This window comes from Coenobita brevimanus, chromosome 23, assembly GCF_032717465.1.
Source record: "Coenobita brevimanus isolate Jiangsu-jjx chromosome 23, ASM3271746v2, whole genome shotgun sequence".
Classification (NCBI taxonomy): Eukaryota; Metazoa; Arthropoda; class Malacostraca; order Decapoda; family Coenobitidae; genus Coenobita; species Coenobita brevimanus.
In genome coordinates, this window is record NC_136976.1 from 47,100,579 (window position 1) to 47,118,189 (window position 17,611).

General features: G+C 42.2%; 1 protein-coding gene across 3 annotated transcripts in view; it reads left to right on the forward strand.

Moving 5' to 3' along the window:
* The window catches only part of LOC145392959 (uncharacterized), a 47,847-nt gene that overhangs the window by 14,600 nt on the left and 15,636 nt on the right, over positions 1-17,611 (forward strand). For all 3 annotated transcript variants that reach the window (XM_080267252.1, XM_080267253.1, XM_080267254.1), the window contains exon 3: positions 10,433-10,537. In XM_080267252.1, coding sequence (XP_080123378.1) covers positions 10,433-10,537 — 105 coding nt within the window. The remainder of the gene's footprint in view (positions 1-10,432; positions 10,538-17,611) is intronic.

The window sequence follows — 17,611 nt, forward strand, 5'->3', positions numbered from 1 at the left end:
TGTTTCTGTGACAGTCTTTATTGATTGAGTAAGGTATATGAGAGTGGGTTTGGGCCTGGAACGCATCTCTAACTTTTTTTCATTATCTTATGGGAAAATTGCTTCGATGTCCGATGTACTCACTGACTGAACACTCCCACTGGTACACAACACTCCCAGATATCGGGGTATGGGTGTAATCGGCAACAGACCCTTGACGTTAAAGCCGAACAGTGTGCTGTTCGGTAATTTCCCTGGCATTGTTGCTTTTTTTGAGCAAAGATCATTAAACATAGAGCATACCCTTGTACACAATAACATACAGCTAGATTCATTCATCATTCATTGCCAGACGCCATGTATCCCAAACGGGGTGGCCAAGGGCTTCGAGTTAATTGTTTTACAGGGAGGGGCACTAATCCTCCACTAACCCCACTTGACACATAGGGATGCCAACAGCATCTGGTGTTCCCAGGCGGTCACCCATCCAAGTACTAACCAGACCCAACGTTGCTTAAATGGCATTTATTTCTCAGTGCTCTACAGTATTCACTAATTTATGTGTTTATTCTTACCTTTCAGGAAGTAATTGCACTGCAAATAAAGACTGGAAGCAGTTCTTGGATGTGGAGGAGTGCACGCTCGAGTGTGTGTGTGTGTGTGTGTGTGTGTGTGTGTGTGTGTGTGTGTGTGTGTGTGTGTGTGTGGAGATGCTATGCTAGTCGGTGTTTCCCTCACATCTATTCTTTTATCCAACAAAATTTGTTAAATGAACATAATGTTTGGCCAGCTCAAGATGTTTATTATGACAGCAGTTCATTAAAGAGGGTTTGGTATATCTAGGGTTTACTGTGTTTTGAAGGAGACAGGTCTGATAAAGTTGTAAGTAAAGCAGTAAATTTGTTTTTTGAAAAGTTAGTTTTCTTTTTAGAGAGAACTCATATTTGATGCTGCTGTGTCATTTGAAAATGACATCATTTTGTTATAGCTCTCCTCATTCAAAATGAGGCTTTCGGCTTCATGGGGACAAGGTTTGAGAATATTTTCCCCAACTATGTGGGGGTTTCCTGTTGTATGCAATCTGTAATATGTAATATGATCTATCTGTATATAGCCAGGATGCCATAATCCCATAAAGGGTGGCCATTTGTCTTTGAGATATTTGTTTTATGGGAAGGGACTCTAACCCTCCACCAGCCCACTTGTTGACACATAGGAAACACCTGTGGTTTGGTTATATGGTTACCACCCAGCAATGTTAATGGTTTCCTGTCTTACAGGAAACCATTGGGGTTGTCACTCAGTGTAAAGGCACGTGAAAAGAGAAGAGTAATGAAAAGTGACAGGAAAGATGGGAGAAATAGAAAGAGAGGAGAGCAGGCATAGAAAGAGAATGGTAAAGGTGAAGGAAGAAGTGTAATTTGATGCCTCCTCAAATTTGTTTGATTTGTGCTGGAAAGTCCTGCCTGCATCAAGCTTTTTTTTTTTTTAATCCAGCCTTACATTTGAAGTAATTAATCCCCAAAGTCACATCCTCTGAGTGCACTTTGCTGAAGTGCTTCATTAGTTGTTATGGCTTTTGAAATTCATATGTTAGTAATGTAACCTCTCAGTTTATGCGAGAGATGTGTCCCTGAAGAGGTTACATGAAGTAGTTTTTGCATAATGTAAACATAATTATCTCATAAGATGTAAAGGAAAATGAAAGGGATGCGTTCTTCAACTGCTGCAAGACCGTACATATATTTTCTATCTATCTATCTATTGCCAGACGCCTCAATCCCGTTTGGGGTGGCCACAAACAAATCGCCTCCAAGTCGCCCTGTCCCCCGCCATTTCACTGCCCTGCTCCCAACTCACACCCCCCTCTCTCATATACCTCTCCACCCCATCCCTCCATCTCATCTTCGGCCTCCCCCTCCCTCTTCCCCCCTCCACCTCACTCACATACACTCTCTTCGTCAGTCTTTCACCCTCCATCCTCTCCACATGGCCAAACCACCTCAGTGTGTTCCTCATAACGCTTCCTATCACATCCACATCCACACCACAACGCTCCTTTATATCCTCATTCGTCAGCCTGTCTCTCTATGTGACTCCACAGGCTCCTCTTAAATAACTCATTTCCACTACTCTCACTCTTGACTTGTATCCTTCCAACAACGTCCAAGCTTCACTTCCGTACGTTAGAGTTGGTATCACAATACTGTCATGTAGTAACTTTTTCACTTAAATGCTCACTTCCCTGTTTCTTATCACTGCTTTCAAAGAACCAACATATATTTTGCTTCGACATTATACTGTACATTTATGTGTAAGTAGTTTACTCCACATACTTGTATGAAAGAATATTCATCCATACACACGAATATGCACATGAACACACATGCAAACACGCTGAGTCGCCAACTAATCTTCGCGGGAGGCAGTGGTAACGCACTCTCTTTGTTCATGTTTCGCGGTGCAATGAATTACCAACTCGGCGATCGTTTACCAAATTAGCACTTTCAGTTGGAAAACTAATTTTTATCACCATATAGATTTTTACACATCTCATCATCTGAAATGCAGTCAGAAAATTGTGCTTAATGTAGCTAGTTTGAGTCATGCCGTGGCCGATCACTAAATTTCTGAATACAGTACATCCCAGCATGACCCTCTCTGATTTGCTTTAAATTTGCAGGAATTCCTTAACTAGCAGCCTAATGTAAGAATCCAAAAAATTATGGTAATATATCAAAAACTTTTTAAGAACTCTTTTTTTTCTTTCTTTCTTTTTTCCACTCAACAAATTTTGCTCCTCTTTAAAATTCCTTATCTCACTTGATATGTAAGATATAGCTATGATTTTTTTTTTTTTTTTTTTTTTCCAGCATTTGCTTTTCAGACATGTAACTGTAGGATCAAATTGTTAAATTTAAGATGATAGACTTTTTGTTTCATTGGCAATGATGCCAATTCAGGGAAATTTTCAACATATTTGGTACAAACATGATTTTTGTTGTCGCATATTTCAGGAATTATGATTTGGAAATATCTGAAATTTTTATTTAATATGCCTGGATAATAGTAGAGCATTTGCAGAAAACATTTTATTAGCAAAATAAAAATTGTTACAATGGTGTGTCACCAAAAACAGCAAAAATTGCACTATATCAGAAGGCATTTGCTGAGGTATGACAAGGAGGACCAACGTTATGATTACATTGTGAGACAGCTGAAGTCTGTATCTAATAGTGCACCAAAAAATTTCTTGGTCCTGTGTGTCTATATACTAGGAGGGGAAAAAAAAATCCAAAAGTACACATTAGAATTACAGGAGGGAGGGCGAGGCTAAGGATGAGATGGAGGGATGGAGTGGAGAGGTGTATGAGAGAGGAGGTATGAGCTGGAGAGAGGGCAGCAAAATGGCAGGGGACAGGGCAACATGGAGGTGATTTGTTTGTGGCCACCCCTTACGGGATTAAGGCGTTTGGCAATAGATAGATAGATAGACATTTTGGAGCTGTTTTAAGACAACAGTACAGTACTTGGTAACACAGTCTTTTTCACATAATGGCCATGCAGTGTTGCCAAGCAGAAATCTTCAAAAGCACTAAGCTCAACTTTAAAATGCGCTGAACTGTAAGTGAACAGTTCAAATTTTCATGTTAAATTGGATTTCAAAATGCGCTTGATATAAAAGAAAATCTCATATTTTTTGGCACTAAATTGTTTTGAAAATCACTAGATGTAGTGCCAGAAGCGCCAAGTTGGCAGCCTTGCAGCCATGTATACGGTACATACTTTTTGGAAGTGGAATGAGTCATAGAGTTTTTACTACAGTATAGCGAGCCCATGTGTTATGCAGGTGTTGAGTATGCTAACCTCCCTTTACACCACCCTTTACATGGCACCCGTAATCTCTTTTATGCAAGTCATTCCAGGGTTTATGCTGGAAGATTGCTATGACAAACCTCAGATCGCCATCCTCAACACTGAAATTACCTGTGATGATGTGGCGGTCATAGGACACTGATGTCATGGCCTTGATGCATGTGCACACACTGCTGTGGGTGCCCTTCCACTGACCCCTTCACCCATGCTGGCTGTTGATTGTGTCACGACCGTGTCATATGCACACAGCAATGGATGTGGGAGTGGATTTGGCAGACAAGGATTAGTGGGGCTGAATGCTAAGTTGGAAGATGTAGTGATTATGAAGAGAAATGCTAAGATCATAAAATATTTGTGAGAGACATTTAGTGCATAAAAGTGCGGTAAATGCTGTGGTGACATGGCGAAAGGTAATACTGTAACAATTTAGGACAGATAGTGAAAGCTGCCACCCCACATCTGCCTTGTTGTTCCACCTATGACAGTCACAGATGCTTTGAGAGAGGTGTTGGATGCAGCAAGGCACATTACAAGAGAAGGTTTTGGAGACATTGAGAGGATATCATGAAATTCATTGGCTTAGAGGTGCTAAAGATGATGGAGGACATCATGAATAAGGTGGAGGAAGAGGATCAGTTACAGGAGGAGGAAATAATGAAGGAACAGAAGCCACATGGAGGCCCCACCCAGAAGCACAGTAGCTGCATTATTGAAGTGGCAGACATCTTCAAGGATGCCTCCCTGAACCTAGATATCACTGAGAGGTTGTATGACATTTATGCAGACATTGACACCTTATGGCTAATGAAAAGCAGCTGTTAAATAAGACGATCATGGAATCCTCACGGCAACACTTGCTTCATAGAGATGAGCAGTACCTCCTCTGCCTTCCTTCCCACAGCCTGGACCTTCAGCACCAGACCCTGCACTTGGACTAACCTGGTGATGCTGGAAGGCGTGATTTTGAGGACTTTGAGGCTTAGCCTTAATACTCGATGGGTTACAGGCACTACTCTTTCCCCCCTCCTCTAGCCCCTTTCCCTCAGTTACCTCCCCCTCCCCCCACTGTTATTACTCCACTTTTATTTTTGTACAGTTTAATATTTAACATGTCTAATGATGATCAATATGTATTTATTGATGTGTTTGATGGTGGTACAGCTTTCAGTTGGGCCATAATAGGGGTTTCTTAAAAATTTCTGGGGGTCATCACCCAGATAAGCCATGTATCAGTGTATCTTATGGGACTGTTTATGCAGACTTTGTTTACACAGGGACCTTACCTTCCACATTACCCTTGTAAAACAAGGACCTACTGTACTATTTTTCCTCAGTTTATGCTCTGTGTGTTTTGGTATGAGTTTTTAACCTGGCATATTATATGCGAGTCTTTCCGTGTTTGGAAGAGGTAAAAATTTAAAAAGTTAAATGTGGTATGGAGTATTGCATGGGTGATTTCACTAGGCACTTTGTTTATAGCTGTTATCATACTTCTGTTGTCTTCCATTTCTTGTTTTTTTGGTGTTTTTGGATCCCCACATTAACCCCTACACCGCGGGCTTGTTTACCAATGACTTGCGTGTGCCGCGGGGTTATTTGGGCTCCGACAGACTCTCAAAAAATATTTGCCAAAAATCAGTTATTAGTCCTAGAATAATAAAATTACATATGCTTATGGCACATACCTTCAGCTTTCTCCTGGAATGATTGTTGAGCCTTCATCGGTTACCGTAGGACTTGTGGAGACCTCTGAAGTAGGGTAACGAAGTCTCCACTTTACACTTCCCGACAACCCGTAATATGATTACCACAGCCAGATACAAACACTATAAACACTATTCTACAATTTTCAAGTAGTTTGGGATCCATACTCAAAAAAAAAAAAAAACACTGTGAAAGCAATGGAAATTACGAGCGCGTCTGATCGTCGCACTGGCACTAGTTCGCTTTTGGTACTCTGTCATTTATTATTCATAAAACCCCTCACACTTTATATTTCCATTACTATATAACGCTTATATATATCTACAGTCTTTATCCATAAGTTTCCTTCAGTAGTATTAGTTTATTGTCACCGTAGGGATTCAATTTCTTTCAGTAAAATACGTAGCATTCACTTTCTCGTCCTGTATACTGGCATTGAGAGTGAATGTCACTTTCATCTTCACTCTCATAACTCATAGCATTCAGACATGCTAGAGTGAAACTTTCACTTTCATTACTCCTAGGGTATATACTCGTATTCTTACAATACTACTCATTTACATTTCTATTTACGTTCTCTATTTTATTTACGTTATTTACATTTCTATTTTATTTACACTGTGTTTTGCACTGTCACTTGAAATAACTTATGAAACTATTTTCCATTGTTCACGTATATTTACATTCATTACTTTCACTTGCTGTTTACACATTATTTACACATTATTTACCATTCCACTTGCACTGTTTTACTCAATAGAAAGAGCGTAGTCACTCTTTTATCAATTGTCAGCCCTTTACCTCTTTCCACACGAGGTTTAGTAGGGGGTAAAGGTCACAGGGCCATTTGCATGGGGGTGAAAAAAGGCCTTGAAGTCAGCAAGAAGAAACATACGTACCCTCGCTTTGGAAGATGAGAGTAAACTGATAACGGAGGGCCAGCGTGGAGGCCTGCTTAGGGGTTATTCAGAGTTACCAATATTAGTTCTTGAAACAGCTAAGTCTAGCACTGAAATGATTGGCAGGAAATCTAGACAATACATTATAAATTTGGTAGTTCCAGGTGAATGTAAATATCACTTAGGCTTCTCCCTTCCCTCCTTACATGTATATTTATTACAAAAATAGATTAGAGGCCTACTTAGGAGATATTTATTCAGAGCTACCAATGTTAGAACTTGAAACAGCTTTGTCTAGCACTGAAATGATTGGCAGGAAATCTAGACAATACATTATAAATTAGGTAGTTCCAGGTGAATGTAAATATCACTTAGGCTTCTCCCTTCCCTCCTTACATGTATATTTATTACGAAAATAGATTATACGGCATATTTCAAGGGGAAAAAAACAGCGAAAATTAGCGAACGAGTGCACGTGAGGTGTTGTCTGGTGATAATTAGCCAATTCCAGGTGTATGGCACTCTCACTTACCTTATTTCTTTCTTGTATATATTATTTGGTATAAGAATAGGACATAGGGCTTATTTCAATGGATGAAATCAGTGAAAAATTCCAGGGAAGATTTACTTAGCGTAGCACGGCCGGGCAGGCGAGAGGATAGGGTAATGGAGGGGGGGTAGGGAGGGGAGTCAAGAACGGGGAGAAATGGCTAAATTGTCAACAATGGATGGGAGTACAGATGAGATTAGGAGTGCTGACTAGTGTTGGACATTGGCAGTACTGATAGATGATACAAGCCCCCACTTGGAAGCCCGGGTGAATTAAAAAAGCAACGCCCCGCGGTATGATCCCTTGCTCCCAAGCGTCACGAAAGTGACGCCCCGCGGTTAAGGGGTTAAAGGGAGGTATTGTTTGGAAATCATGATACAGTAATCCCTCTAATATCCGAACGCCGCCGCGAGTGCACGCTCGTCGTTATGGCTGCCTATGTGCTCGCTTTTGTGGTGGTGCCTTGCCTGCTGCAGGCACTCCTGCTGCTCTCGGGCCTCCTCTTAATGTGTGTGATGATGGCCCCGCCACCTGAGAAAAGGAAGAGAATGGTGTTGACTCTGGAGAAGAAACGGGAAATATTGGAAAAAGTAGATGCGGGGTGGTCTTCTTCCCGCATCCTCCGCGAGTTCAACCTGGCCCGATCTACTTTGTTCGATATTAAGAGATCCCGAGACAAACTCATGCAGTACACGGCTGACCTCTCGTCGAGAAGCAAACACAACGTGGAGAGGAAGGTGATGTTTACTCCCAAGTTTGCTGAAATCGACCGCTTCACGTTGATTTGGTATCGACAGCAACGTGCTGCTGGTGTGATGGTACGTGGAATGGAGCTGAAGGCTGCTGCTGAGGAGTTCGCCAGGCTTCACGACGCCCTAGACTTCAAGGCATCCGAGGGTTGGCTCTTTGCGTTCAAGTTATGGCATGGCCTTACCAACCGTAAAGCTCATGGCGAAGCTTTGGACGCTAACGAGGATGGTGTTGACGAGTTTCGGAACAAGGTGAAGGGCTTGATCGACAGGGAGGGCCTCACTCTCGGTCAAGTCTACAACGCTGACGAAACTGGTCTATTCTATCACTCTTTGCCAATGAACACTCTAGCCGAGGAGACGGAGAAGCGTGTACCTGGCCGCAAGCTCTCCAAGGAACGGATATCTGCTTTGTGTTGTGCCAATGCTAACGGCATGCACTGGCTTAAGCCCGTTGTTGTTGGCCGTGCAAAGCAGCCTCGGTGTCTTCGTGGGGTGATGGATGTCCTTCCTGTCGTGTGTTACCATTCTTTGAAGGCATGGTTTACTGCCATGATCTTCAGAGACTGGTTCCACCGCCACTTCGTCAAGGAGGTCATCAATTACCAGACGAAGACACTGGGAATCCCGCGCGACCAGGTAAAGGCCCTCCTTCTTCTCGACAGTGCACCTGCCCACCCGTGCGACAAGGACTTGGTGTCTGAGAATGGCCGGATTAGGTGCATGTTTCTGCCACCTAATATGACTGCTCTCATCCAACCAATGGACCAAGGAGTGATCGTGGCAACAAAGCGCCTATACCGACGGAAGTTCCTGGACAAGGTGATGGTTGTTCTCGAGGACGAGGACGAGCGCAGGGAGGGACGGAACACACGAGGCCAGCGGACTTTGGGAAACCTTCGCCGCTACAATATCAAGTCTGCACTGTACAACTGGGCTAGTGCATGGAAGGAAGTCCCTGTGAAGACTCTGGAAAATGGTTGGTCTCGTCTGCTTCTCGAAACGGATGTGGAGTACGATTTTCTAGGGTTTGACTTGGATGACTTCCATGCACGGCTACGTACACATGGCGACGATGTTGATGTGGACGATGTTCATGAGTGGTTGGATGACGACAAGGGCAATCCTGGGTATCAGACATTGTCTGATATCGAGATCGTGTCTTCAGTTGCAGGTGTCAGTACCGAGCTTGAAGATTCCGACAAGGAAGGCGACGATGATGCGGACTCCTCTCAGCAGGACACTACTCCAGCCATCCCCAAGCTGAGCGCACTCCGGGAACACCTAGAGTTCGTCCTAGACTACCTGGAACACCCGGACTGCAACAGGGAGATGGTGCCCTTGGGACTTGTGGAGGAAGTGCATGCTTTCAGGCAGCGCATCATCAATCATCAGAATCATCGGTCATTGCGTCATTCAACCATTGAGAGTTTTTTCAGGCCCATGACCCCTGCTGTGCCCAGCCCTGGCTCCGCTCCGTTCCCTCCCCAAGACAGGCCCTCATGCTCCGAGCCACAGCCCAGCACATCAGCCACGGTGGAGTCACCGCTCGACCTGAGTTTGCGTCTGTCTTCAGAGTCATCTGCAGTGGGTACGCCATCGCCACGACCCAGCGACGCACCCCCAGGTCACCTGCTAGTGATACTCTTGGACTCTGACAGTGAATAAACAGCAAGAACTTCTCCACTAGACTACATGGGAAAATACAGTGTTGTGCAATGAAAAAAACAGTGTGTTGTGTTAAGGATTGTTGTGAGTGAAAAGACTAATTTGGGACAAAATTTAACATAAATAGACTTGTTTGTTTTTGCTTTAGAAAATTATTAGAAGAATGGAAAAAGTTAAAGTGCAGAGTGCAACACCTAGTAAGTTACAATGGAGCATTAGTTAGACAAGAGTGCGCACTGTGAAGAGAACGGACTTCTGTGTGCGATTGACTAAGTTCAGTGCAAGACTTCATGAACAGTGTACTGGAAGTGCTTCAGGAAGTCCTTCTTATTGTCAGAGTCCGAGAGGAGGCGGTTATTCATCGAGGTGGCCATGGACTTGCTGTAAGTAGGCAGAATGTTTCATACTGTACTTTTTTCCATACAGTACTATACTTACCTCAAACACCTCATTTCACTTTTTAATATCCTTTATTGGTGTGAATAGGGTGTTAGGAGCTATGCATGTGCAGTAGGAAGGTGTTTTTCTGAGTTAGGCTAGGTTAGGGTCCATAAGTACCGGTCCAGGAGCCAGTCACCAGAATGTTTAATATTGTATGAACCTACTTCTAAACCCTCATTTTATGCTTCTTTTGCATTTATTTCAGTCATTTATGTGCCTTATTGGTGTGATTTGGGTCTTAAATAGGTGCTATGCATGTCCAGAGGGAGTTGTATAGGTGTTTCTCTGAGTTAGGGTCCATAAGTACAAGTCCATAAGCTGGGGCCCAATATCCGGACAGGACCAGTATCCGGACCTACCTATGGCTCTATTACGTCGGATATTGGAGTGATTACTGTAATGTGAGTTGTCTAAATTTTTTAATCAGAAATTCGTTGTATTTCACTTGGCAGTCTGCTAATTGTTCTTATACTTTGTTGTTTTCCTTGTAATACAGTTGGGAAACTAAATTGTAATGATGATGATAAAGATGATAAGTAAACTGTGAGAACTCTCATCTTCCTTAGGTATTCAAGGATTTAGGAGTTGCCTGTCAGACATATGAGCTGGATGAGGAACCCGATGGGCCTGCTGTCCAAGATGTCCTGGATATAATGACTGGAGCGAGAACTGTAAGTATGAAAATCAGTTTTGGTGTAGTAAGTCCTCATTGTCAATCACCACGTTCAGTGTTAATTTTTAACATTTAGTCAGTGATAAATTTTGAAGAATTACCTATAAGTTACTAATTCTGTGGCTACTTATAAAGCAGTTTTGCAGTTTTCCGTGAATTTACAGTACTAATGGAAGAGATTGGGATATTTAAAATTTACCTCTGACATAAACAGGACTGTCAGTATCTCCTTATTTACCTGTATGCTTACTCATATATTTGTTTACATATCTTTTTCCCATCTGTCACTGAACTTCTCTGCTCAATCAACTAGTGTGTCTTTACCTTTTTTGTATATATTTTTGATTAACAAAGAGTTTGAATGTAACAAATGATCTAATGCCAACTGTACCAGTACAGCACAAGAGTCAGTAGATAGAGCAAGAGTGGGTCAAGCAGACAGTCTTTAAAATGAAAAATGGTAAAGCAGCAGGCCCATGTGCCATCACAGTCAGAATATTGATGGCCTCTGGTGAGCCACGAATTGAGCTTGTCACTGACCTAATAAATACGATAGTACGCAGTTTTGTGATGACCAGAGACTGGGGATCCAGCTGCATTGTAAGATTTGTAGGCTGAGGAAAATTAGAGGTCTGAAATGAATGATTCTTGCAATAAAAGTGATTGGAAGTGTAATGGGCAGATGAATAAAAGAAAGAGTAGACATTGGTTTGGTGTCATGCCTGGCAAGGAGGACCATAGATGTAAACTTTATAGTTAGACAAGTGCAGGGGAAGTACCATACTTGGTTAAGGGTAAGAGTTTGTACTATGTTTTGTGGCCCTTCATTTCATTTATAAAGACCAACATGCTTGTATGTATCAGCCTTGGTCACCTGATGATGGCTGTCCATGCTACTCAATCTCCGGTAGCCTTCCTGTTCATTCCCTTATCCCTGAGGTCACATTCTGTGACCTCGTCACAGGTCTTTTTCGGTCTCCCTTTCACAATCCTACACTTAATGTTCACTATTCTCACTTTCTGAACCCAATTTTCATTCCGCATCCTCTCCACATGCCAAACCTTCTCAATCTACCTATCCACATCACAATACTAATACACTCCAGTTCCATCCCTCCTCTTAACTCTTCCATTGTAAACCTAGCCCCCCCCCCAGGCCACGTATTCAAGAACGCACTACGCATCCACCTAATCATTTTCTTTTCTATATGTTTCAGCCTGTGAATATCCTCTTCCCTAACGGCCCAGATCCCACTACTATACAACTTTGCATTCTTAACACATGCCACATATTAAAATCCTGAAGGAAGTACTCATATAAGATGAGCAATGAAAAAGGTGGAAGTTGAGGAATAGATTGTTGAACTGGTGATGGCAGTGTATGCAGATGCTATAAGTAGCACTAGTGTTTGAGATTAAGGTTGTGGTGCATCAGGGATCAGTTTTGAGCCCAGTGCTGTTTTTAATGGTAACCAAATCATTACCACAAGATTTTGTAGGGATGCCCATGAGGACTTTTATAGTGTATACGGATGATCTGGTGATGGCGAAGAGTATGAAAGAATTGGTTGAAAATCCCAAAAGTAATGAGAAGATTTGGATGCAAAAGGTCTCTGAGTTAAACATTAGATGTTGAAAGCCATTATTTATGGATGTGACATTGGGCTGCTTACAGATTTACATAATTGGTCATGTGATGTACTACATGTAGGAAGAGTGTGAATAGAAATAGTGTTTTTTCTACCTGATGCAGACACTGAGTACACATGAGATGTATTGAAGTGCATGGCAGTCTGAGGGTGGCAGTGGATTTCTTGCTTACTAGATGCAGGGGCACATTCCCATTACTCGGTGGAAGACCAATATGATCCATGGTACTGTAATAGGGGATGAGTCACTGGGGATTGTGGACAAATTCTGCCACCTAGATGAGGTAATCAATGAAGATGATGGTGCTGCGCAGTGTCATTGCAGGGATGTGTAGTAGTGGAAAAAAGTTCAGTTAATTTTTACCTATCCTGACATCTCAAGTATTCTCACAAAAGGGAATGTGTTTGGAACCTGTGTCAGGACTGTCATATGGTATGGCAGTGAAACATGGGGTGTAAAAGAGGAGGATACAGTGAGATTGGAGTGAAATAACATGAGAATGATCCAGTGGACATGCGGAGTAAATCTGGATGAGAGGACATCCATAGAAGAAATGAGGAGACAACTGGGAATGGAAGGCATGAAGAAGTAAGAGATGAAGATTGAAATGGTTTGAGCTTGGTAAGAGAATTGAACAGGGAAGTCTATCTATCTATCTATCTGTTGCCAGACGCCATAATCCCATAAGGGGTGGCCATTTGACTTTGAGTTATTTGTTTTACGGGGAGGAGCACTAACCCTCCACCAACCCACTTGCTGACACGTAGGGAGCACGTATGGTTTGGTTATATGGTTACCACTCAGTGTCATAAATGGTTTCTTGGATTACAGGAAACCATTTGGCTTGTCACTCAATGTAAACTCACCTGTAAAGAAAAAAAAAAGCAATAAGAAGTGACAGGAAGGATGGGAGAAATAGGAAGAGAGGAGAGCAGGCACAGAAGGAGATACAGGCTAAGGAAGAAGTAGGCAGCACTACATAAAGTGAGTGGATGATGGTTAGGTGAGTAAATGTTGACATGTAGAGGTACCTGGAGCAGAATCTAGGCATGGTATGGATATCATAGCTTTACAGATACTAATAAATTTAGTGGGTTTTATTCTGAATCCCCTTATCATCATCCTGACCTAGATTTCTTAGTTGTCTATCTGTTTATTGCCAGACGCCTTAATCCTATAAGGGGTGGCCACAAACAGAGTGCCTCCATGTCGCCCTGTCCCCCGCCATTTCACTGTCCTGCTCCCAGCTCACACTCCCCCCTCTCATATACCTCTCCACTCCATCCCTCCACCTCATCCTTGGCCTCCCCCTCCCCCTCCACCCCACTCACATACACTGTCCTTGTCAGTTTCTCATTCTCCATCCTCTCCACATGGCCAGACCACCTCAGTGTGTTTCTTGTAACGCTTCCTGTAACATCGACATCCACACCACAATGCTCCATCACTTCCTCACTTGTCAGTTTGTCTCTCCATGTAACTTCATGTGCTCCTCTCAAATAACTCATTTCCACTGCTCTCACTCTTAATTTCTGTCCTTCCAACATGGGCCAAGCTTCACCTCCATACATTAGAGTTGGTATCACAATACTGTCATGCAGTAACTTTTTCACTTCCATGCTCACTTCCCTGTTTCGTATCACTGCTTTCAAAGGACCAGCAACCTTTCTTCCTTGCTGTACCCTTTCAAGCACTTTAGCCTATAAACTTCCATCCTAACTCATCACACTACTCAAGTACTTAAATGCACTCACATTTTCCATTTCCTCCTCATCCAGCCTCTCTGTACATTCAATGACTTCATTTCTCTCGAAGACCATAACTTTGCTCTTCCCTACATTCACCTTTAGATTCCGTTTCTGACACACTCCCCCAGACTCATTCACCAAGCCTTGCAGCTCCCCTTCATCTTCACCTAACCCGTTAACTGCTCTATATAGCCTGGGCTGTTCCGAGTGCGACTGCTCAATACAGCCTCGGCTGCGCAGATGAATTTTGAATATAGTGCTATGGTGACCAAGGCCGACCCATGCAAGCATGTTTGAGCCTTCAAAACCGAAACCGAAAAAGAAAAAGAAAATGAAAACCTTACATTCCAGTAGGGTATCAGACACTTTGATGTTCATCCACGGCTTTACCAAGGTAAATATTGAGCTAATATTTTGTTACTATATACTTTGGCATGTATTCTCTCAATTCCTAAGACAAAACTTGGGCTTTGGGAAATTTCATTTTTACCCCTATGTCTGCGCACCACGTACACCTCCAAAAAACCGCCATGCGCAATTAACAGGTTAACAACACAGTGCAGCTAACAACAATACAGGGAGTTTCCACACACTGCCTTCTTTCACTAGGGCTGCTCCAACATCCACTGCCCTACCTTGTATCTCTTTTATAACCCCATCCATATACACATTGAACATCCATGGAGACATGACACATACCTATTTCAATCCAACCTTCAGATAGAAAAACTCACTTAGTTCACTGTCCATACGCACTGCAGCCTTAGCACCCTCATACATACTCTTCATGGTATTCAACAACTTCCCATTTACCCTATATATTCTTAATACTTTCCACAATCCTTGTCTTTCCACCCTGTCATATGCTTTCTCCAAATCCATGAAGGCCACATACAACGTCTTTCCCTTCTCTAGAAACTTTTCCACTAAAGATCTAAGAATGAATATCTGATCTGCACAACCTCTTCTCTTCATAAAACCTCCTTATTCTTCTCCAACTAATTCCTCTGTTATTTCCTTAACTCTGCCAGTAAGTATCCTACCATATACTTATTCTAAGTTGTCATAAGGTGTAAAGAACTAGAGTAAAACCACATTTTCCATTGTCAGCAGAAGCAACTGTCTCAGCTATTCAGCTGGACTTATAGCACATTACCAACAGCAAACAACAGAACTCAGGAAGCCCGAATATCAGATTTGTGATATGTTGGTTATTCCAGTGAAAATGCGTTGGTTTTGTTAGTTTAGCATTTTAACTACTCAGAAGCAGCATTTCATTTATGATTCACACTTTCTCTTTATTCTGGAGATTGGCGAGATTGCATAGGTAATACTGCATATTTATATGAGCTAAACTGGAATGACAGATATAACAAATAAGCAAACTAATGATGCTTCTTTTTCCAAAAAAGTTGTATGAAATAGAGTCTTATGGCAACACTGTTGACCTTTCAGATACTTCCATTTATTTCTTCATATCATCACTGGAGTACTTTCCTTGTATGTTAATATAGAAAGCGTGAGTATCAAGTGACTGCAAAACAAATTAGTAGATTTTATACGTTGTGCAAAGTCAAGGTATGTGTTGAGTAGTTCAGCAAATGAAAAGACTAATCAGTCAAATGGAAATTTGCCTGCAACTCTTTTGCAGCCATGGTTACAGTGTGTCATCATATGACTGCTGTCACTTGAGGGAATGATGTATTCTGCTGAAGGCTACAAGGCCCAAAACATGGCCACAGAATGATGGATTACACCAGAGGGAAAAACAGAAAGAAGGGTTAGCAGACAGAAGTCAGCAAGCAGCAAACAGATCACATCAAAAGTAAAGCTCTGCTGACTTCAGGCCTTTGAGGCAACTGAGTGAATTCGACACTTCACTGATGTTAACAAAATTACTTTCAAAGTACGTGTCGTTTATAAAGGCTCCAACATGTATGCGTGCATCAGCCTTGGTCTTTTAATGGTGGCTGTCCATGCTGCTTAGTCTCTCATAGCCTTCCTTTTCAGTCCCTCTTCCGTAAGGTAATACTGTACAGTCTGGCCTTGTTATGCGACTTCTCGTTATATGGTAATTCACTACAGTGATAATTCAGATTTCATACTCTTTCAGTATAACATTAAAAAATTAGTCTTGATTTCATTCGAACGATACAGTATTTTCAATGGCTGCCTGTTAGAATTTTATGTGGACATGATGACACACGTCAGCCATGATGGCCGCCCAGTGTTTACAATCACTGTGATCGTCTGTCTTTTGTTCTGTTTTGTGCATTAAATGCCACTGAAATACCATTTGCTGTCACCGGATAACAATGGAGATGCTTAACAAATAGTGCAGTGTGCAATATTAAGTGAAGTGATACCTTTTTGTGCGTGAAATACTGAAACTTGTGACTTGGAAATCTTGTCAACCTTATGTAACAACCATTCCTCTGACGGGCCTCTAGTCAGCTGAGTGAGGCAAGGTGGCCATCCAGTACAGACATATCCTGGTTCTACGATGTGATTGGTTAGGTAAAACCCCATTGTTCGCGGGGTATCGTATATTAGGGTACTTTTAACACGTAAAGTTATGTGGAGCATTTACCAGCCTTGGGTTTCCCCCCAAACCAAGCCAAAAGCCAACCCAAATGAGCCCAAAAACAAGTTTAATGCCAATCTAAGTGGCCTAACAGCTGTCACGGAAGCTAACCTAAGCCTAGCACCTGTAAGTAACTCACTAAAACCATCAAATAAAGTCTGAAAATTGTCAAATATAAGTCTGGAAAAAATAATGCTTAGTAAACTGTACCCCAAAATGACAATGTTAACCCCACCTGTGGCTAAAACACATTAATCTAAGTCTAAAAACAGTTTATAAGTCAACCTAAACACACAATTTTAGTCTAAAATGCCATCAAAATCAGTAAAAAAATCAAAACCCATTGTTAAACCGGGGTTTGGCCATCGTTAGGCAGGGTACGGTGGTATTTCTAACCCCATCGTGAAGCTGGGGTATCACATCTAGAGGTATCGTATACCAAGGTACTACTGTATATGCATTTGCTGTGATCATCTGCCTTTCATTCCATTTTGTGCAGTAAAGGTCACTGAAACATCATTGCTGTCGCCAGATAACAGTGCTACTACTTATTAAATAGTGCGGTGTGTCATTTCATAAATAGATATTGTACCTTTTTGTGTAGAGTGATCATCATGGCCCCCTAACTGTCCCACAGCCTTGGGGGGACCCATGGGTGATGACTTGTACTGGCTGAAGACAGACTTCAAGTGGATGGCAGGGTTTTGGGGGCGTTTTAAGTTTCACAGTCAAGCTCACCCTTCTCAACCCTATTGAACCCGTGTTATATCAACCTTACTTTGTAATAAATTGTTAGCCTATGCAGTAGGTCTTTACTTGACGCAACCATATCACAGAACAAGGCCGAACTACATGACCTTGTGGGCCCCCCCCCCCTTTTTTTTTTTTTTTTTTTTTTTTATTTTTTTGTCACCTTTCACACCCAGTTGTTAACTTCTGTCCTCTCACCATGCCCAAGTCATCTCAGTCTACCCCTCCTCATCACAGCACCTATACAGCCCAGTCATGTCCTTCCTCTGAACTCTTCAATCACAGTCTTATCCCCTCCAGGCCCCGCATTCAGATACAGTACACTCTACACATCCATCTA